General features: G+C 41.9%; 1 protein-coding gene across 3 annotated transcripts in view; it reads left to right on the top strand.

Annotated features, from left to right (window-relative positions):
- RNLS (renalase, FAD dependent amine oxidase) overlaps positions 1 to 12470 on the top strand; it is a 95927-nt gene extending 83457 nt beyond the window's left edge. For all 3 annotated transcript variants that reach the window (XM_067299485.1, XM_067299487.1, XM_067299486.1), the window contains 2 exons: positions 6952 to 7127; positions 12190 to 12470. In XM_067299485.1, the coding sequence (XP_067155586.1) occupies positions 6952 to 7127; positions 12190 to 12342 (329 nt within the window). In that variant the 3' untranslated portion in view covers positions 12343 to 12470. The remainder of the gene's footprint in view (positions 1 to 6951; positions 7128 to 12189) is intronic.
- Positions 12471 to 16011: the final 3541 nt, after the last annotated feature.

Genomic DNA, 16011 nt, shown 5'->3' on the forward strand with positions numbered 1-16011 from the left:
CCTCTGGTCACAAGTGCTTTAGGGTCTCCCTTAAGGTCTTTGTGGACAAGACTTATCTGTAGGGGACTGGTAGGTTTTCATGTTTTTACCATGAGCCAAAATCTAGGAACTGTTCATCATCCCCACTGCTCTCCCCACCCCTGCAAGCTGCTCAGAACCACTTCAGGTTGATAGCAGTGGTAGCCAAGACATCCCACGAATGGTAGCCTTATTAAATCTAGGTCCCACACCGGAGCCTGGTACTGCCCTTTTTCCCATCACCACCAACCAGCAGCTCCAGAATTTGCAGGCTCTGCACAGCCCCAGCTGCTACTGCTGGGCTGGGCAAGGAAGTACTGCTGCTCACCATTCTCCAACTTTACTGTTGGAGACAGGACACTGGGCTGATGAGGTAATATGCTAAAGATCACACAGTTCTTTTCTGTTTACACGGAAGTAAGATGAATCTTGAATGGAATGTATTTATCCTCATGTTCTTCCATTTTTATCCACTATTTGCCTGTGTCAGTCTTGTACAACGCAATAAAGCAAAAGAAATTAATACTAAAACAGAGAAAACTAACACTAAAGCAAAAGAAACTGGTAGTTTTTGTATTCCAACTTCCATAATCCGTAGGGAACAGGAGAGTCTGAATTTATGGCGCAAATCCAGCCGACCAAACAGCCACAGCCACATGAGATGTTACCAGCAAGCTGTTAGGTCCTGCACTGCACTTCCTGATGGCTGCCTCAACAGAATCTCTGCAAAAATCCACTTTCCTCCTAGTATTAGTTAACAGAGCCAGACTGGAGTGGATGAGGGGTAGGCACACATTCCATTCAGCTGACTTTGCTACTGCGGTGGCATAGCATGCACTGGAAGGATAAAAGAGAGCCAGGCATAAGCTTGCTGCTCTTAGGATCCCTCAGCAACTATGGATGCTAAGAACCCTGCCAGTACTGGCAAAGCGGCTGCTCACTAATTAAGTAGGTATAAGCTACAGCCAACTCTGCAGTCTCGTTCTAGCTCTGATATACCCAGCATCCTATGCCTTCCACCACATCAACTGATCGGATTAATTGCCATGCAGATGGGATGAGAGGGGGGAGAAGAACTGGGAGTAGATGAAAGCTTTTATGTTGCTTCCATTCGCCTTCAGATCATTACCCCTCAAATCGCAGAGAGTTCCCTGGCCTGCTACATCTCCTGTGCTACTTTGTCATCTGTTAGCATGGCCCTAGACTGCTCGCATCTTGCCACAAATAAAGAAAATGAAAATCTCACGAGAAACTCTGCCAGTAGCCCTGGTTTTTAAATTAGCTGTTGCAGCCTGATATAAACGCTTTGGAAAGAAAAAGCCAGTTTTACTCCTGTGACAACAGAACAGTCATTCATACCCAGTGCAAGAGCTGTAAGGTATCAAGGCTGAGATTCCCCCTTTGCTTTCAGGGAAAAATCTATTTTAAACTCTTCTGTTAGCCAGTATTTTTGTAGAAGAAAGAAAAGGGCTTGAGGCTAAACTTGATCCTTGCAGTCTGCATATTTCAATACTGGAAGGCTGTGACTCAGTGGCCTCTGGAAGCTCTCCAAGCTATGAGTAGTTTGAAAGAGGAATTAAAAACTCAACGAACTGCCTGTTTTCCTGAAACTTGTTTTGCACATGCTATGGAAGAGATGAGAGGTTTGAAAGAAGCAGACCCTGTCCAAGAATCATTGGCTATAACAAGTCACAGCAAGCAATGAATATTTATTTTATTAAAATGCTTAGACATCTTTTAATGAGCCTTTTTACCAAGTATATGTGCAAGAATTTGCCAAAATGCCATGTACACTATAATAAATCCCAAGGTACCTAAGAGGCTTCCCTACTCAGGCTTCTATCCATGACCATTTCTATGTAGAGAAGTCAGACTTGGAAAATCATTTTTTCCCCCCTAAAATAGGAATCGGAGACTGAATAGTGTTCCCCAATGTTTTTCCAGCATTGAAAACAGGTATGTCTAGCATATGAAATCAGGCTTGGGGTTAGCAGAGAGGAATCTCAACATGGTGAGTCTAACCCTGGCTGTTTGAGACCCAGACCCAATTCAAGGTCTCCTGTTCATCAGAGCTCAGGGAAGAAGGTGTCTTCTTTGGCTGAGTCCCTGCTTCTAGACAAGGGTGGTCCTTGCTCCCATCCTGAATCTATGTCAGGTGGACACCTTGGACCTGTCCATCCCTGGTGGTAGAGGCTTACTTTCAGGCCCACGATACAGATGGCATCAGAAAGCAAAATCAGCACTTCAGACTACAGTAGGAACAAACTCAAAGCTTCTGAACCCTTTAGGAAATACCCCAGGGAAAGAGCTCTAATACCTGCTGAAAACATACCTTGCAAGTCTCACAGAAGGAGTTAAGTAAGTCACCTTTTACTCTTAGAAGTGCCTCAGAGGGAAGACAAGAGCTTTCAAAAAAAGGCAGCACCATGATGTGGCTTCTGTGGCCACTGCCTGTCAGGGTGCATTCCTGATCACAATCAGGAAACATCTCCCCACCCTTTTTGCCACATTTTCCCAGTTCCTGAGAGTAAGGGTTGGCTGAACTGGCCCACCAAGGAAAGAGACTGGGGTGAAAGAATCCTTGCAATAGAAATTAAAGCCATCACTTTCATCCCTGTTGCGAGTGCTAAGATTTGTTCCTGTTGAACCTCAGTAGTTCATTCTGAAGTGATCAGTCCAGGACAGAAAACTTATCAGAGAAAGAAATTTTGGTTGCCTTTTGGAACCTGGAATTCATCTTCTCAAAGGAGTTGTCCAGCTGGAGGAGTCCTTCACCAACACAACAGAGGGAAAGATTTCTATCAAGCTTGTTACATAATGGCCAGAGCTGGTCAGAAAGGGTTCAGCTAGTTCTTTCTTTGTGGATTTTTTGGTCAGAAAATGTTCATTTGTTGGAACTAAAATATTTTTCTAGGAATGTGCTAGTTCAAACAAAGATTTTGTCAGAAAAGATTTTCCAGTTCCAAAGGAGGGAATTTCTGGTTAGTGGAACAAGAGGGAATCACTTAATTTAACTACTAGCTTGGTGAGTTCAGGCACTCAGCTGAAATGCAGCAGAACCCCGGTCATGTCCTTGCTCCAGCAAATGCATCCTGCTCATTCAAAGCTGAACAGACCCAACCGGAAAGACCCACACAAGGATGTGCTGGACCTCATAGTGGCTTGGCACAGGGAAATTACTGAACCTGAAAATCCCATTTTCTAAGCAAATTTTGTGACAACTGGTTGTCGGCTGTCCTGGTCCTCATGCCCTTGTGTTATTTTTATTTTATTTTATTGCTGGAAAGATTTAAAGGATTTTAATTTTGTTCCAATACAGAATAGAACCATGCAGTCATAGAAGAATTCAGGCTGGAGGTACCCTGGGGGTCTCCAGTCTGACCCCAGCTCACTGCAGGGCCAATGTTGCAGCTACAGCATAGTTGCTCAGGACTGTGTCCATGCACATCTGGGCAATCCCCAAGGATGGAGATTCCTCATCGCTCAGGGCCCTGTCCCAGGGATGCACCATTCACACGGGGAAGGGATTTCGTGTGTTGCAGCTTGTGCCCATTGCCTCTTGTCTTTCACTCTGAGAAAAGTCTGGCTCCATCTAGGCAGATTTTTAAAATGTCAAAGAGTTTCTTGGACTACAGGAAGCCACACTGCTCCATCCAGCTGTAGCCATGACTCCTGTCACATTCCTCCTCTGCCCACAGTGCTGGAGGTTGTGTGTATGCCATTGGGACTTGTAAAGGAGATACACAGAAAGGGAAGATAAAGGGACCGTAGTAGGAAAGACTAAGGCTGAAAGGTGACAACCAACATGAAACTGAACTGTTTCCAAGTCAGCTGGGATTACAGTATGTGAAATGCCTCTTCTTGTACTGTGACTTAGTTTATTTTTAAGGGGCAAATTCTGTTTTGACTTGTGTTCACTTGCACATATTTTGCCCTATGACAGAAGTTGTATAAAAGGTTAACTTTCCCCAAAACTTGTATGTAGACAAACACGCATCCATTTCCTGCAGGTTGCTAGAGCTGCAAAACTAAAATTGAATCCACTTGTGCGGGGCAAGAAGAAGTACTGAATTATCAAGCTAACCTACCTTTGCTTCTGCTTCCCTTCTCCTCTCCACAAAAGTGAAATATTGGTTTTATTCTAGCATTTCAAGTATGTAAATGCTGTTGGATGGCAAATATGTGACCAATCAAAATTATGGAGTAAGCACATGATTTTCACAGTAATATAACACTCTTCTTTTTTTGTCCTTTACTACAATGAAAATTTTTATTTTGTGGTCATTTCATGTTCAGGTCTCTTGTATCTCTGTGTTGCAGAAATTGTTCTGTTAAGGGTGCCTGAGATAATATGACAACTCTGTATTTCATTTGCTTCATTGTTGTTCATGAAAGATTGCTTCCTCCATGCCCCTAAATCTACAAGCATCTATGATGAATGTGCATGGGAAACTTTTTGTGAGACCTTCATTGTGTTGAGTGGCAGAAGAGCACCATGCTTCCTGCTGGGCACTGCAACACATGCAGCTCATGGTGGTGCTGTTTGCACCCGCTGTAACATCTTGGTCTCTGGGTGCTAATCAGTCCCACGGCACCGTTCCTCTGCGCAGCCAGAGCATCTAGCCACAACCAGTCATTTCCCTTTCTCTCATTTCCTAATGACCTTTCAGCATCACTGTCCTCACTTGCTAACAGCAGTTGTTCCCTGATCCCCACTCCTGTGACCTGCTGCAGACCTGAGCCTGGGGAGGAAGGGCAGAAGGAAGAGATGGAGCCAGAGGAGAGCACATAACAACAGAGCATAATGAGGGACCGCTGTACATAAGAATGAGAGTGGTATGTTGTAAGAAAGTGAAAGAGGTGGGGAGGAAATCACAGCTGTAAGGCTTGCAACATGTGTTTTAAATGCACAGGGGAGGAAGAACATAAATTGTATTCTTATATAGGTAGTTAAGCAAATCAGCTGCAATGCTCTAGCTCCCCAAACCCCAGCAGCAGGTCAGCTGAGTTTGCACAGCCGTGATATCTGCACTCCTTCTGCAGTTCAGAAAGAGGCGGTGGTTCACTCACACTTTCAGAGTTTTGCCATCATTGGTGTGGTGGCTTGTGTGTGTCAGACCTGTGGTCTCTGTGAATGCTCTTTGTTTATTTTATATTTGGCATTTGCTGCTGTGTTCAGAAGGACTTCAAATGTCTATAACCGTAACAAGAGCTCCTAGCCCTTTGTGATCAATCCCTGCAAGCAACGGTAAATCTGCTGTCTTTGCATTTTGCCAGGATCTGCCCTCATGAACATTAGTGGGGTCACGCACAAGAAACGGTACTGTACCAACTGGTTTTGAATTGTTTATACATTGGCTCCATAGCAGAGCTTAATCGTAGGCAAATTTGAAGTCTCCCAGTGAAAAATGAGTTGTGTGATTGCTGCTGGCTGATGGGAAGTGGAGCGAAAAAGGGGGCACTGAAGCAGCAGCATTTGGAGGATCTGCTAACACCACACACATTTTCTCATCTGTGTGCTAAGATGCTGTGCCACACCGTTGTGTTTTCAGAACAGAACAGTGCTGCTTTTCCAGAAATTTTAAACCAGGTTTAAAAATGAGAAAATAAAGAAAATGTGCCTCATCCAGTACCTTGGACTTAATTCATGGCTGGGTGAGTTTCAGCCCAACTTGCGAAAAGGTTCCCATTTACTGTTCCCAGTGATAACAAGTCTCCTGAATGCATTCATAGCCTTTGGAAAGCCTCACCTCCACAAGTGCAATCCAGGCAAGATCTTGTGGTTTGGCAACTGTGTCTGTGCCTCTCTGACTTCCCTGTGATTATAGGGGCACTAATTATTTTTATATGTAGACCTGTCTGGAAAAAAAACCTACAAAACAGTTTTATTTGTTTCTCTTTCTGTTGTTCTGTTTTGCCAGTTTGCCAAAATCACAACACTGTGCAGAGATGGTGGAGTTACAGTGACATTTGGGTGGAATGTGGGCAGGATTCCAGTAGCACTTTGTTTGCCAAGCAGGTTTCTGCTAGGGATCGGCCAGCTTCCCTGCCAGCTCCTTCTCCCAAATCCTTGGCAGCTGCCTGGTTGAGCTGCGTCAGAGGCAGTGATCCTGGGGCTTCTGGGGTAGGCTCTTCTGAACCCAGACCTGCCCTCCTTCTTGTAGAGACCATGCAAATATCTGGGGGGAAAAGGGAGAATTTTCCAACTCAGAGCAACACCTGAGTGTGAAGTAACAAAATCCCCCACAAAACAGAATGGCTTTTCTCTGCTCAGCTCTTACCAGCATTGTGAACGAGCAGATCCCTTTTGTGGCAAGAACTTGCCACATACGCCAGCCATTGCATTCCTAAGAGCTTGCAGTCATACTCTCTGTCTGGACATCTGTCTGTCCTCCTGTCGCTCTGTCTCTTCATTGCCACCCTGATGCCTTTTAAACCTTCTTGCTGATTTCAGCCCTGTCAGGGAAAGGAAGAGTTTGCTTCCAACAAGCTGTGGTTCCTACTAATTTTGTGGAAACTGGGTCTGACGGGAAGAGTACTCATGCTCAACAGGCATGTGCTCTCTATTGCCTGCTGGCCAGTCTGCACGTACAGGCAGTCAGTCAGTATATTCACAGGCTATACTGCATTTGCCAGCTGCTTGTTATGGGAAATCAGAAGGCCTTGAGGGTTTTGTAGGAGATGTATATGGATCTAGGGTTATTGCAACAGGAAATCCATCACAAATTTTCTAAAAAGCCTGGATTTCTTCATTGGGCTTCTCTGAAACAGCTTGTGTTGTTATTCTTTGTGTTGTTTCCAGCTGGAAGAACAGGGTGGTGCTGCAGATGCCTGCACTTTTCTTCTTATTGACTTATAGGCTAAATGTCGGCATCCAGGGAAGGCAAATATTAACGAGCAATCTTTCAAAGGCATTTCTCTTCTTTATTTCAGAGTCTCCTGAAATTGGACCATCAGTTGTAGTTCACACAAGTGTGACATTTGGGCACGATCACCTGGACTCAGATCCTGCAGAGGTGCAGCAGTTAATTCTCAATCACCTGGAAAGCATTGTGCCATCTCTGCCTAAACCAGCCAGCATCAAATGTCAGAAATGGAGATACTCTCAGGTAATCCATAATGGGATCAGTCAGCTGAGAGGTGCTGCCTGGATAATGCCATGGTACAGATTTAGAGTGTCTCACAAGAAACGGGACATCATACAACCCAGTGGTCTTCATCCTCAGAGAAAAAGAAGGAAGGGGATAGTTGTTCAATATCTATAATACATTCCTCTATGTAGCCATGAGCAACATCCAAACCTGGCCAAGTACAGCAAGGTCATTTCTAGTAATCTTTTTACATAGTGGACCTGGCTCAGCGGTAAGTTATGCAGTGCCCCTTATAAGTAGGAACAGCAGCAGTGTACAGGAAGGAAGTAAATCCCACATACTTCAGTGGGATTTTTGTTGGTATTTAAAAATATGACTCAATCTGTCTCTTCTGCATCCGAAAGTATGTGATATTATTAGCAAAATTCCCACCCTACCACAGAGTAGCAGAGTGCTTGGGTTCAGACATACTAATTGTTATTATTTGATTTGGCCAAGTTCAATTTAACAGTATGTTACGTGAAAAATATTTTAAAGTAAACTACCTAAGGGTAATAATAGCAAAATGTGTATATTTTACAGACTTCTCTTAAAAATCTAAGGAAATTGTTGGCAATTTCCTAAAGTACTGGAGTATAGCTACATGTTTACCCAAAGCCTCTTAAACTGAATTACACTGGTGAAATTGAATGTGGAAGCTGATGCAAAATATTTACTTAAAGCAGTCCCCTTAAAATTTTTTCCTTTTATGAAGTCTGGAAAAGTTAATGTAGATGGCTGGTTGTAAAGTTTGCTCATACCCGTTGATCTGCATCCAATTTAAGAACCTGGTCTTGTTAGCACAAAGTTTATTTTACCATGAATTAGGTATTGATAGCTTGCAAATCACTTCCCAGTGCATAAGATTTGTAATTGGTTGTCATATAAAAATTATCTGAACCTATGTTTTAGATGCCTCAAAAATTAAAATGATGGTATGTTTTATATATTCCTCTCTATCAGTTCTGGGTTTTTTTGTTAGTAACAATATCTCCGTGTAGAATTGTCACTAATTCTTCCTTTTCTGATACTAACTTCTATTCTTTTCTGTATTGTCTGTTACCTTTCTGCTTCAAACTGCAAGTGAGCATGAGAGGTGCAGGTTGTGTGGAGCAGAAGAATTTGATCAATCCCCAACAGGCAGATACTTGGTTAACCAACTCCCAAAACAAAGTGAGAAATATTTTTTAACAAAATTAATGCATCCTTGATGCTGCTGCTACTACAGAGCTCTATCATAAAATTTGGCTACTTTGTATATTGCTACTAGCATTAATATGCCCTTTCCTTGCACTATTCATAATTTTAGCACAGTGATAAAAGTGACATATAAGCATGGGCTATTCTGATTTATTTCACCATGAAAACATGGATAAAGGAAAAGACAAGAAAGGAAATTAATTTTTTACTACTGAATAAAAAAGTTGCAATTGCAGTCTACCAAACAGTTGTGGTTTTTGAATCCTAGCAAAATCCGTTTTTCTTGATGGCCAGATAAGGTTTATTGTAGACTTACACCTATTGCTGTGTCTTTTAAAGGTAGTTGGAACAGTGACTGTAGGAATGACCTTTATTTTCCATAATTGTTTCAAATTTGTAATCTCTCTAAATCATTAGGGATTTGTCCTATTTCCCCTATTGAAAAATTACATTCATGCATAATACTACTGGATGATGCTCTGTTATTTTCTCAAACACCAAACCACTGTACCATTTGCAGCTCTTCCCACTTCCTTCTCCTGTCATTCAGTGGACAGTCCTTCTCTGCATTGCCTGCTATCTACCATGCTGCTGCTAAATAAAATAACTGATTTCAGCGGTTGCTTGTGTTTTATAGCTATGTCACAGGAAGAATTATCACCAGTCTTTAACTCAGTGAATGAATGTGGATATGTCTTAGGTTGCAAGTAAATTGGTGTAGGTCAGATCAGTTATCTCAATAAAGAGATCTCTTTTGCCAGGTGGGCATCCTATAAAATAATCACTAGCTAAATTAAATATCTGGGACAGAGCTCCATCTTCCCTTAAAGCCATCTTTACTTTCAATTACAATAAGCTGTTGCCACAGAAGCAAAGGGAAATGATAAGATGGATGCATCTTTCCTCTGGCTCCTTTAGACAGGATTTATCCTGCTTGTTAATTAAATCTGGCTGCAACATCCTTCATACGGCCAAACACAATCCTGGGATTCAAATGCAGACATTACAATTATCCATGGTGGATGAGGGATTAGGACTTCCAAACTTCTATTGACACTACTTAGCAGCACAGCTGCAGTTCTGTATCCCCTGCTTTAATTATGATAAGATACTATTAGCATTCAGAGTCAGCAGCTTCCCATCCTATCATGTCCCTTTGACAGTCAATTTATATGTGGGGAAGGGAGAATGGGAAAACACAGAATCATAGAAATGTTGGTGGAAAGGAACCTCTTCAGTTCTCTAGTCCAACCACTTGCTCAAAGCAGAGCTATTGCCAGCGCTAGATGAGCTCAACCATGCCTTTGTCTAGCTGAGTCCTGAAATCTTCCAAGGATGGAGATCCAACAGGCTGTGCCATATAGCTGAAGGTAATTTGGACTGTATTTTGGACCACAGTTTTAAAAGGACAGGAAGGAGGAACAGGATAATGCCTTTCACCAGTCACTGTATGTAGAATGAAGGCCTTTGCTATATTGTACACACAATACTGCCACACAGGTGGAATGTTGCAGGCTCAGATGTGAAGGTATTGCTCTTGTGATCAGTATGACAAATCAGAAACTCTTGTACAGAGAACAAAGAATAAGCATAAGGTACTCAGGAATGAAGGGCATTTATTCTGCTAAACCTTTCTTCATTTTTTATGCCTACTGACCTCGATCTGTTAGAAAAATATAGGAAGAAATTAACTGCTGACCTAAAATGAGTCAGAGAAACAAGATCTCTGGCATGTTTTACAGTAAATTGCTAGACTGTTCCATTCAGTAAATGACAGAGAATGGATCATGACTTGCTACAAATTCATTTCAGATGATTGTCTCCTTTAAAGAAGATGCTAACATGCTGGTAACATAAAATATAGCCAGTAACATAAATGTAGATGTTTTGCAGCTGATCTGTACTTGAAAATGCCAAATAATGGCATGGCAGCAGCCAAGAAAATTATATTTAAAATGAATGCAGTGCATATTTTGAGATTGAAATCAAATATTTATCAAAGCAGCCTTAATCAGACCTTGTCCACATGCTATTTACAGATAGAGAGTATTGATTGTATCTCTTGCAGTGTCCAGAAGACTGTTCTGCTAGTCAAATAGAAAAGGAGGCCAGAGTGTTAGAGCTGGAGATGGTGGATTGTACCAAGGGTATGCATTGCACAGCAGTGTGGGGCATGGGCAAGTCATCATGACAGTTATTCCCCTGAAGTCTGCCTCACTTCTCCATTCAAGATGATCACCTGATCAAACTGATCACGTTGCAGGCTCTCTCAGAAATGGCAGTTTCTCTTTCCTTCTTCTACTGGTGCCATCCCATCCACTAGCTGTCAGAAAAGCCAACAGAGGGTGAATATGGAAGGAAAAGGGATACAGAGCCAGGACGTGCAAGTCTCTGTTGGGTCCTCTAAGGTTCAATAGTGCTGACCTGCTGTCCCTTATGTGTACAGAAGTCATGGCATCACAGTGATCATAAATGAAGAGAGCACCCAGGACTAAAATGAAAATCCAGTGGCTTTTCTCTGTTGCTGTGTTCATCAGTGGTGGCTCTTGTAGAACCACAAGAACTAGCCCAACTGCTTATGATCCATCCCTTGGCCTGATTTCCAGCACAGTAGTGTTGGTGCCTGGTTCCTCTGCCCACTTTTATGAGTTTGGAGACAGAGGACTTAGTTTGTTTGGATTAAATATCTTTGTCTTTCTACAGTTCTTCTGTCATCATTCATTGAAGTGTTTTATAAACATTTACATGCTTTCCCACAGCTGTAGTCTCAGATGATGAAGGTCAACAAGGCTTCAGTTCAACCTGAGAGAAAGCAGATAAAGCCAACACCTATGGAAACAGGGTAGCTGAATGCCTTAGAATTTCTGTTTACTTAGTGTATTGATTCTGTGTGTGCTAACAACAGTTCAGGTCATGAGGTTTGTGGGTCAAGATCTTGACCAAGAGTGGAATGAATGGCTTAGTAAGTCTGAGGTAACCATCAAAGATTTTTGAAAGAGGTGCAATTATTTCTTTGCTGCAATAGCTTTCTTGGTATTTAGTATATTTTCATGTCCCGTTTCACAGAGTTTATTACATAAAACTCCTAATTTTTTGACACATTTCATGGTGGGGGGATTGTGAAACCAAAGAAATCATTTTCCTTCACTGTCTCTTGTGTTGCATCACTAGACATGAACTGCACCTGCCAAGGGAGGACCTCAGAACTAGCAGAGTGAGGGAAAAAGCATTTGTGTACTTATGACATGGCACTTAAGAGGCTATTCACTGTAGCCTATATGTAACGGAAACTGAGCACCTGCCTGCTGAGCTTTCAAAGTTTCTGTGATGTTGCCTAGTATCACTGACATCAAGTCAGTGTTTCTGCTATCGCAAATATCTTTGGAAGCCTGAAGTGTTAACTGTATTAGAGGCTTTTTTTTTTCATTGCCCTCTTGAATATTCAATGCTGCATCTCATTGAACAGTTAAATATCTAGGGGTTTATGCAAGCCCACCTTTGCCAATCAGAGATCATATATCTTCAAACCTCTGGCCTAGAGTTCTATAAGCCTCACCTCTCCGTGGACTTTCTTCATTTCTGCAGAAACTGACTGGAAATAAGACCTGGGTGGGGCTATAAAGTTTCTAACTTTCCACATGCAGGAAAGCTTTATTCCAATTATTTAAACTCAGATGATAAATAGTTGACTATAGTACTTTGATCATTAATGCTAGAACCTAAGATCTAGGTTGGAGGGTTCTTCATGTGAAGGCATGTTTGTCAGTGACACAGCTCGTTCTGGCATGAAATTCAGGTAAATACTTACTTTTTCTTCTTCCTATATGCTTTTCTTTTTCAGGTTACAAAGGCTGTACCCAATTGTCCAGGACAAATGACTCTTCATACTCAACCTCTCCTAATTTGTGGGGGTGATGGATTTACTCATTCCAACTTTGATGGCTGTATAGATTCTGCCATGAGCCTTGTGGAGGCTATAAAGTCTCATTTATAGCAATTTCAAAGTCATCTGCTATACATAGTCTAGATTTATGATGAATTTTACTATGTTAGATTGAATTCTAGTTCAGTGTTAACATCACTGGTTTCTATTTTGCAAAAATAAATAAAGGAAGATTTATTGAGGTATTGCAATAATTACTGGGATGGAATTGAATTGAATTTTCCACAATTTGCAGTATGAGTGGTTACTTTGCTGGAAAGAAACCTTTCTTCTTACCCATGGCACTCACTAACTTCAGCAAGCGTTACAAGCTGTGAGGGATACTGGATGCTTCTTAAAAAACGCCATTCACTCCCTAGCTGCCTCTTCAAATGTTTACATCCTTTTACTGACCAGTAAATGCTCAGTCCTTGATCTTTGCCCAGAGCTCTCATTGACATCAGCAGGAGTTCTGACTCTAGTAGTTACAGCAAAGAAGTCTAAGTCCACATGAGAAATACTGATGGTTAGGTCCAGCCTTTGGCACTTGCATCTGTGCCTTGGTTGTCAGAACCACTGAGCTCCAGCAGTCTTGCTGGATCTGCTGCTGCTTTTACAGCCTATGAAAATGATGTCAAGGAGAACAGCCTGACTTGAATCAGCACAAAACCCTTGGAGCTACAGAGTATACTCTTTCACTGTTTATTTGAAATCCTGGAAGTGACAGAAAGAGCATACATAATTGATCCCAGAGCTGTCATAGATACACATGGTCATTTCTTCCAATGCAGATCAGGAGTGGTCATGTTTATTGTTGTGACTATGGTGAATCAGTCATGGGGCACACCTTGCTATGTTTCTGAAGTTGAACGACCTGCTTAAGGTCTAGCTGTGCCTCCAGGCATGGACAACATTTAAGTGAGGGTTAGTAGTTCTCTACCACCCAGCTGTTTTAGCTGGTAGTATCCAGCTGTTTGCATACTGGAGGTACTCTCTATTGTGCTGTGGGTAACTTTTCCTTCTCTTTATTTCTTCCATGCTACATTTACTGCTAATGGAGTAAGACAGGCTTTGAGTGCAAAATATGCTCCAAGAGCTCATTTCAAGAGCTTGATGATACTAGTGGAAATGATGTATCATTGAAACATGGTACCTACCTTGGATGCAGTCCAAGCAGCATTAGCCCAGCTGCATGCATAAAAGAATGAAAAGAAGTTGAAGGAGGACATGTACATGTTTCTAGAACTCTCTTAGCAATAGGGCTGCTATCCTGAAGTGATCTCTAGAACAGACTTTTGCATCTGGGCTGTAAAATGAGTTTAACACAGTAAAGCATGCTGGCCAAGAAAATAAATGCACTTAAAATAGTTCAATATTTGACAGGTAAGGAAAGTCTCTAGTGCATCATTCCTCTCCATTGATGCAGGGTCCCCTGACCAAGGAGCAGCCTGGTGACTGAAGAATCAGGATAGTGGCAGCAAATGCGGAAGATGATTTAGCTGCTTTAGTGATTGGCAAATGCAAAGAAAAAGTATAGAAAACAATTTTTCTGTGTCTGATCATAGTACATGGCAGTGTGTTAATAAGAAAACTGTGCTGAAATTTCAGGCTTAGAATTCCATTACCACCACTGTAGAAAGTCATTTAATGTTAACAGCTGGTATGAAAGTGAGGTGAGTTCTAGACAGCTATATACTTGATTTTGGCAGAACAGCTGTAGAGATAAAATGATGTGTCCAGGGACGTATATAAATACGCATGTGCGTGAATGAACAATGAATTTGATTTGAAGTCCTAAAAAAATAAAAAGCAAGTGTAATTGTGTTGAAAATACTACTAGTCAAGTATTTACAAGCTACTAAACTGCATTTCTGTGGTGTCCTTTTTGAAACTGGTCAGAAATTAACCAAGAAATCATTTATTGATTCTAAATTTGACTTTAATTTGCCCTTCCTCTTTAACTGCATGTACCGAGTTTAGCTGTTTAGGTACCTCTCTGTACCACAGCACTGGAAATAACAAAACATCATTCTCAACAGATAAAATTTTAGCCATGTATCCATTAAACAGGTACAGTTCAGACTGTTTCTTAAGACCCTGCATTTCACAAAAATCTGACATCCAGTATTCTCAGCAACTGAATGGGGTAGTTTACTGCTTTATATGACCATTTCTAATACAGTATTTTAAGTGACGCTAAAAACTTTAAAGCTTAAGTAAGATTTAAAACTATCTTTGAAGGATATTTCATGATACCATCTGGTTTAGTGACTTTTTGTTCTTTCCCTAAAGTGCTCATGTTTAAAACTGTTATCAATGTGTCTGTAACAATCCACTCCAAATCCTTTGGTTTCATTCACTGCATGTTGTTTAGGAACAGGAAAGATTGGTGGGTATGTATGTGCTCACATCTTTTACAAAGACACCTGAGCATATATCTTCCAAGGATCAAGGTGACCAAGAAAAGCCATGTGGTTATGGAATACGTCTAATCTGGTGAGGAATTTAGTACTGGCTTGATTTAGTGTGAGCTCAAAAGCAAGCAAAGTCCAAGCTGAAATACTACTTTATGTTGCAGTGTTGGAAAAGCTTAATCAATGAACTATCTCCTGGCTTATCCTGCTGTAGATAGCAAACAGAAGCAACCAAGTCACATTTTTTTATATTTGCTCCTCAGCTACTGTCCAGGCCTTGGCAGCCTGCAGGAGTTGGTTCTCAAAGAAGTAACAGTTCTGCTGTAATGATGAGCTACACAAGAGGGTTTCCTTGGATCAGTGAATACTTGGCAAAGTCCCACAGGCTTCTGTGGCCAGTGGCCCAGCTGGGAGAGTTGTTCTTCAGGTGTATCATGGCTGGGTTTCCCACTGGGTGATCAGTTTCTCTAGAAGGTGCTGCTGTGGCAATCAGATCGGCCATTGCTGCTATAATGGCCACCGCTGCTGTCATCTGCGTGACCCATGGTGGTGGTTTCTGGGGACACGTCCCATCCATCTCCCTGCATCCAAGCTCTGCCTGGAGTTTGTCTCAGTGTGCAATGAAGGATGAGGGGAAGAAGTCAGTCCTTTCCCTGCAGGGGAAGGCTGTGATTTTAGGGGATCTCTCCAGACTGGCTGCTCTTCACCTGTACTGCTGCTTTTCCTCATCTTCACCAAGCCAAGTGGAGCCCTGGCCTGCTCTGCCTCTCTGCTGTGATTTCTCAGAGGAGAGAGCTCACATTTTACACAGAGGACACTTGCTGCTACATTAAGCTGTCCTGGAAATTAAACAGCAGCCAGGCGACTTTGCAGCAAGAATATCCTAAGATGGCAGTGTCTAAGGATTGGCTGGCAGTATCACAGGAACAGGCTCAGGAATAAAATCCCGTAACTGCAGTTAGCCAGCAGGTTATAAAGAGTCCAGTGCCTCGGTGAAGATAACTGTAATATCCCAGTTTGATTTCAAAGAATAGGGGTTAATAAGATATTTGGGGAGAGGGGATGTTTTAGCAAGAGAAGTTGATAAACTTCAATATATCTTTTCTTAAAACATGTGAGAACAGTAGCCCTTCCTAAAAGCTGGACTTACTGCAGAGCACAACAGCCACCGTGTTTAGTGGTATTTCCCAGTCTGTTATCCTTAGACCCTCCTGTGTACCTTCCAGTGGCCTGTGAATTTGCAGTAATCTGCACAATGTATGAAGGTGACACCACATATGAAATCATTTGTTGCCTGAAAGCCTCTGTCCTGTCTCCTGCCATATAC

Source organism: Apteryx mantelli, chromosome 7 (assembly GCF_036417845.1).
Source record: "Apteryx mantelli isolate bAptMan1 chromosome 7, bAptMan1.hap1, whole genome shotgun sequence".
In the NCBI taxonomy this organism is placed as follows: domain Eukaryota; kingdom Metazoa; phylum Chordata; class Aves; order Apterygiformes; family Apterygidae; genus Apteryx; species Apteryx mantelli.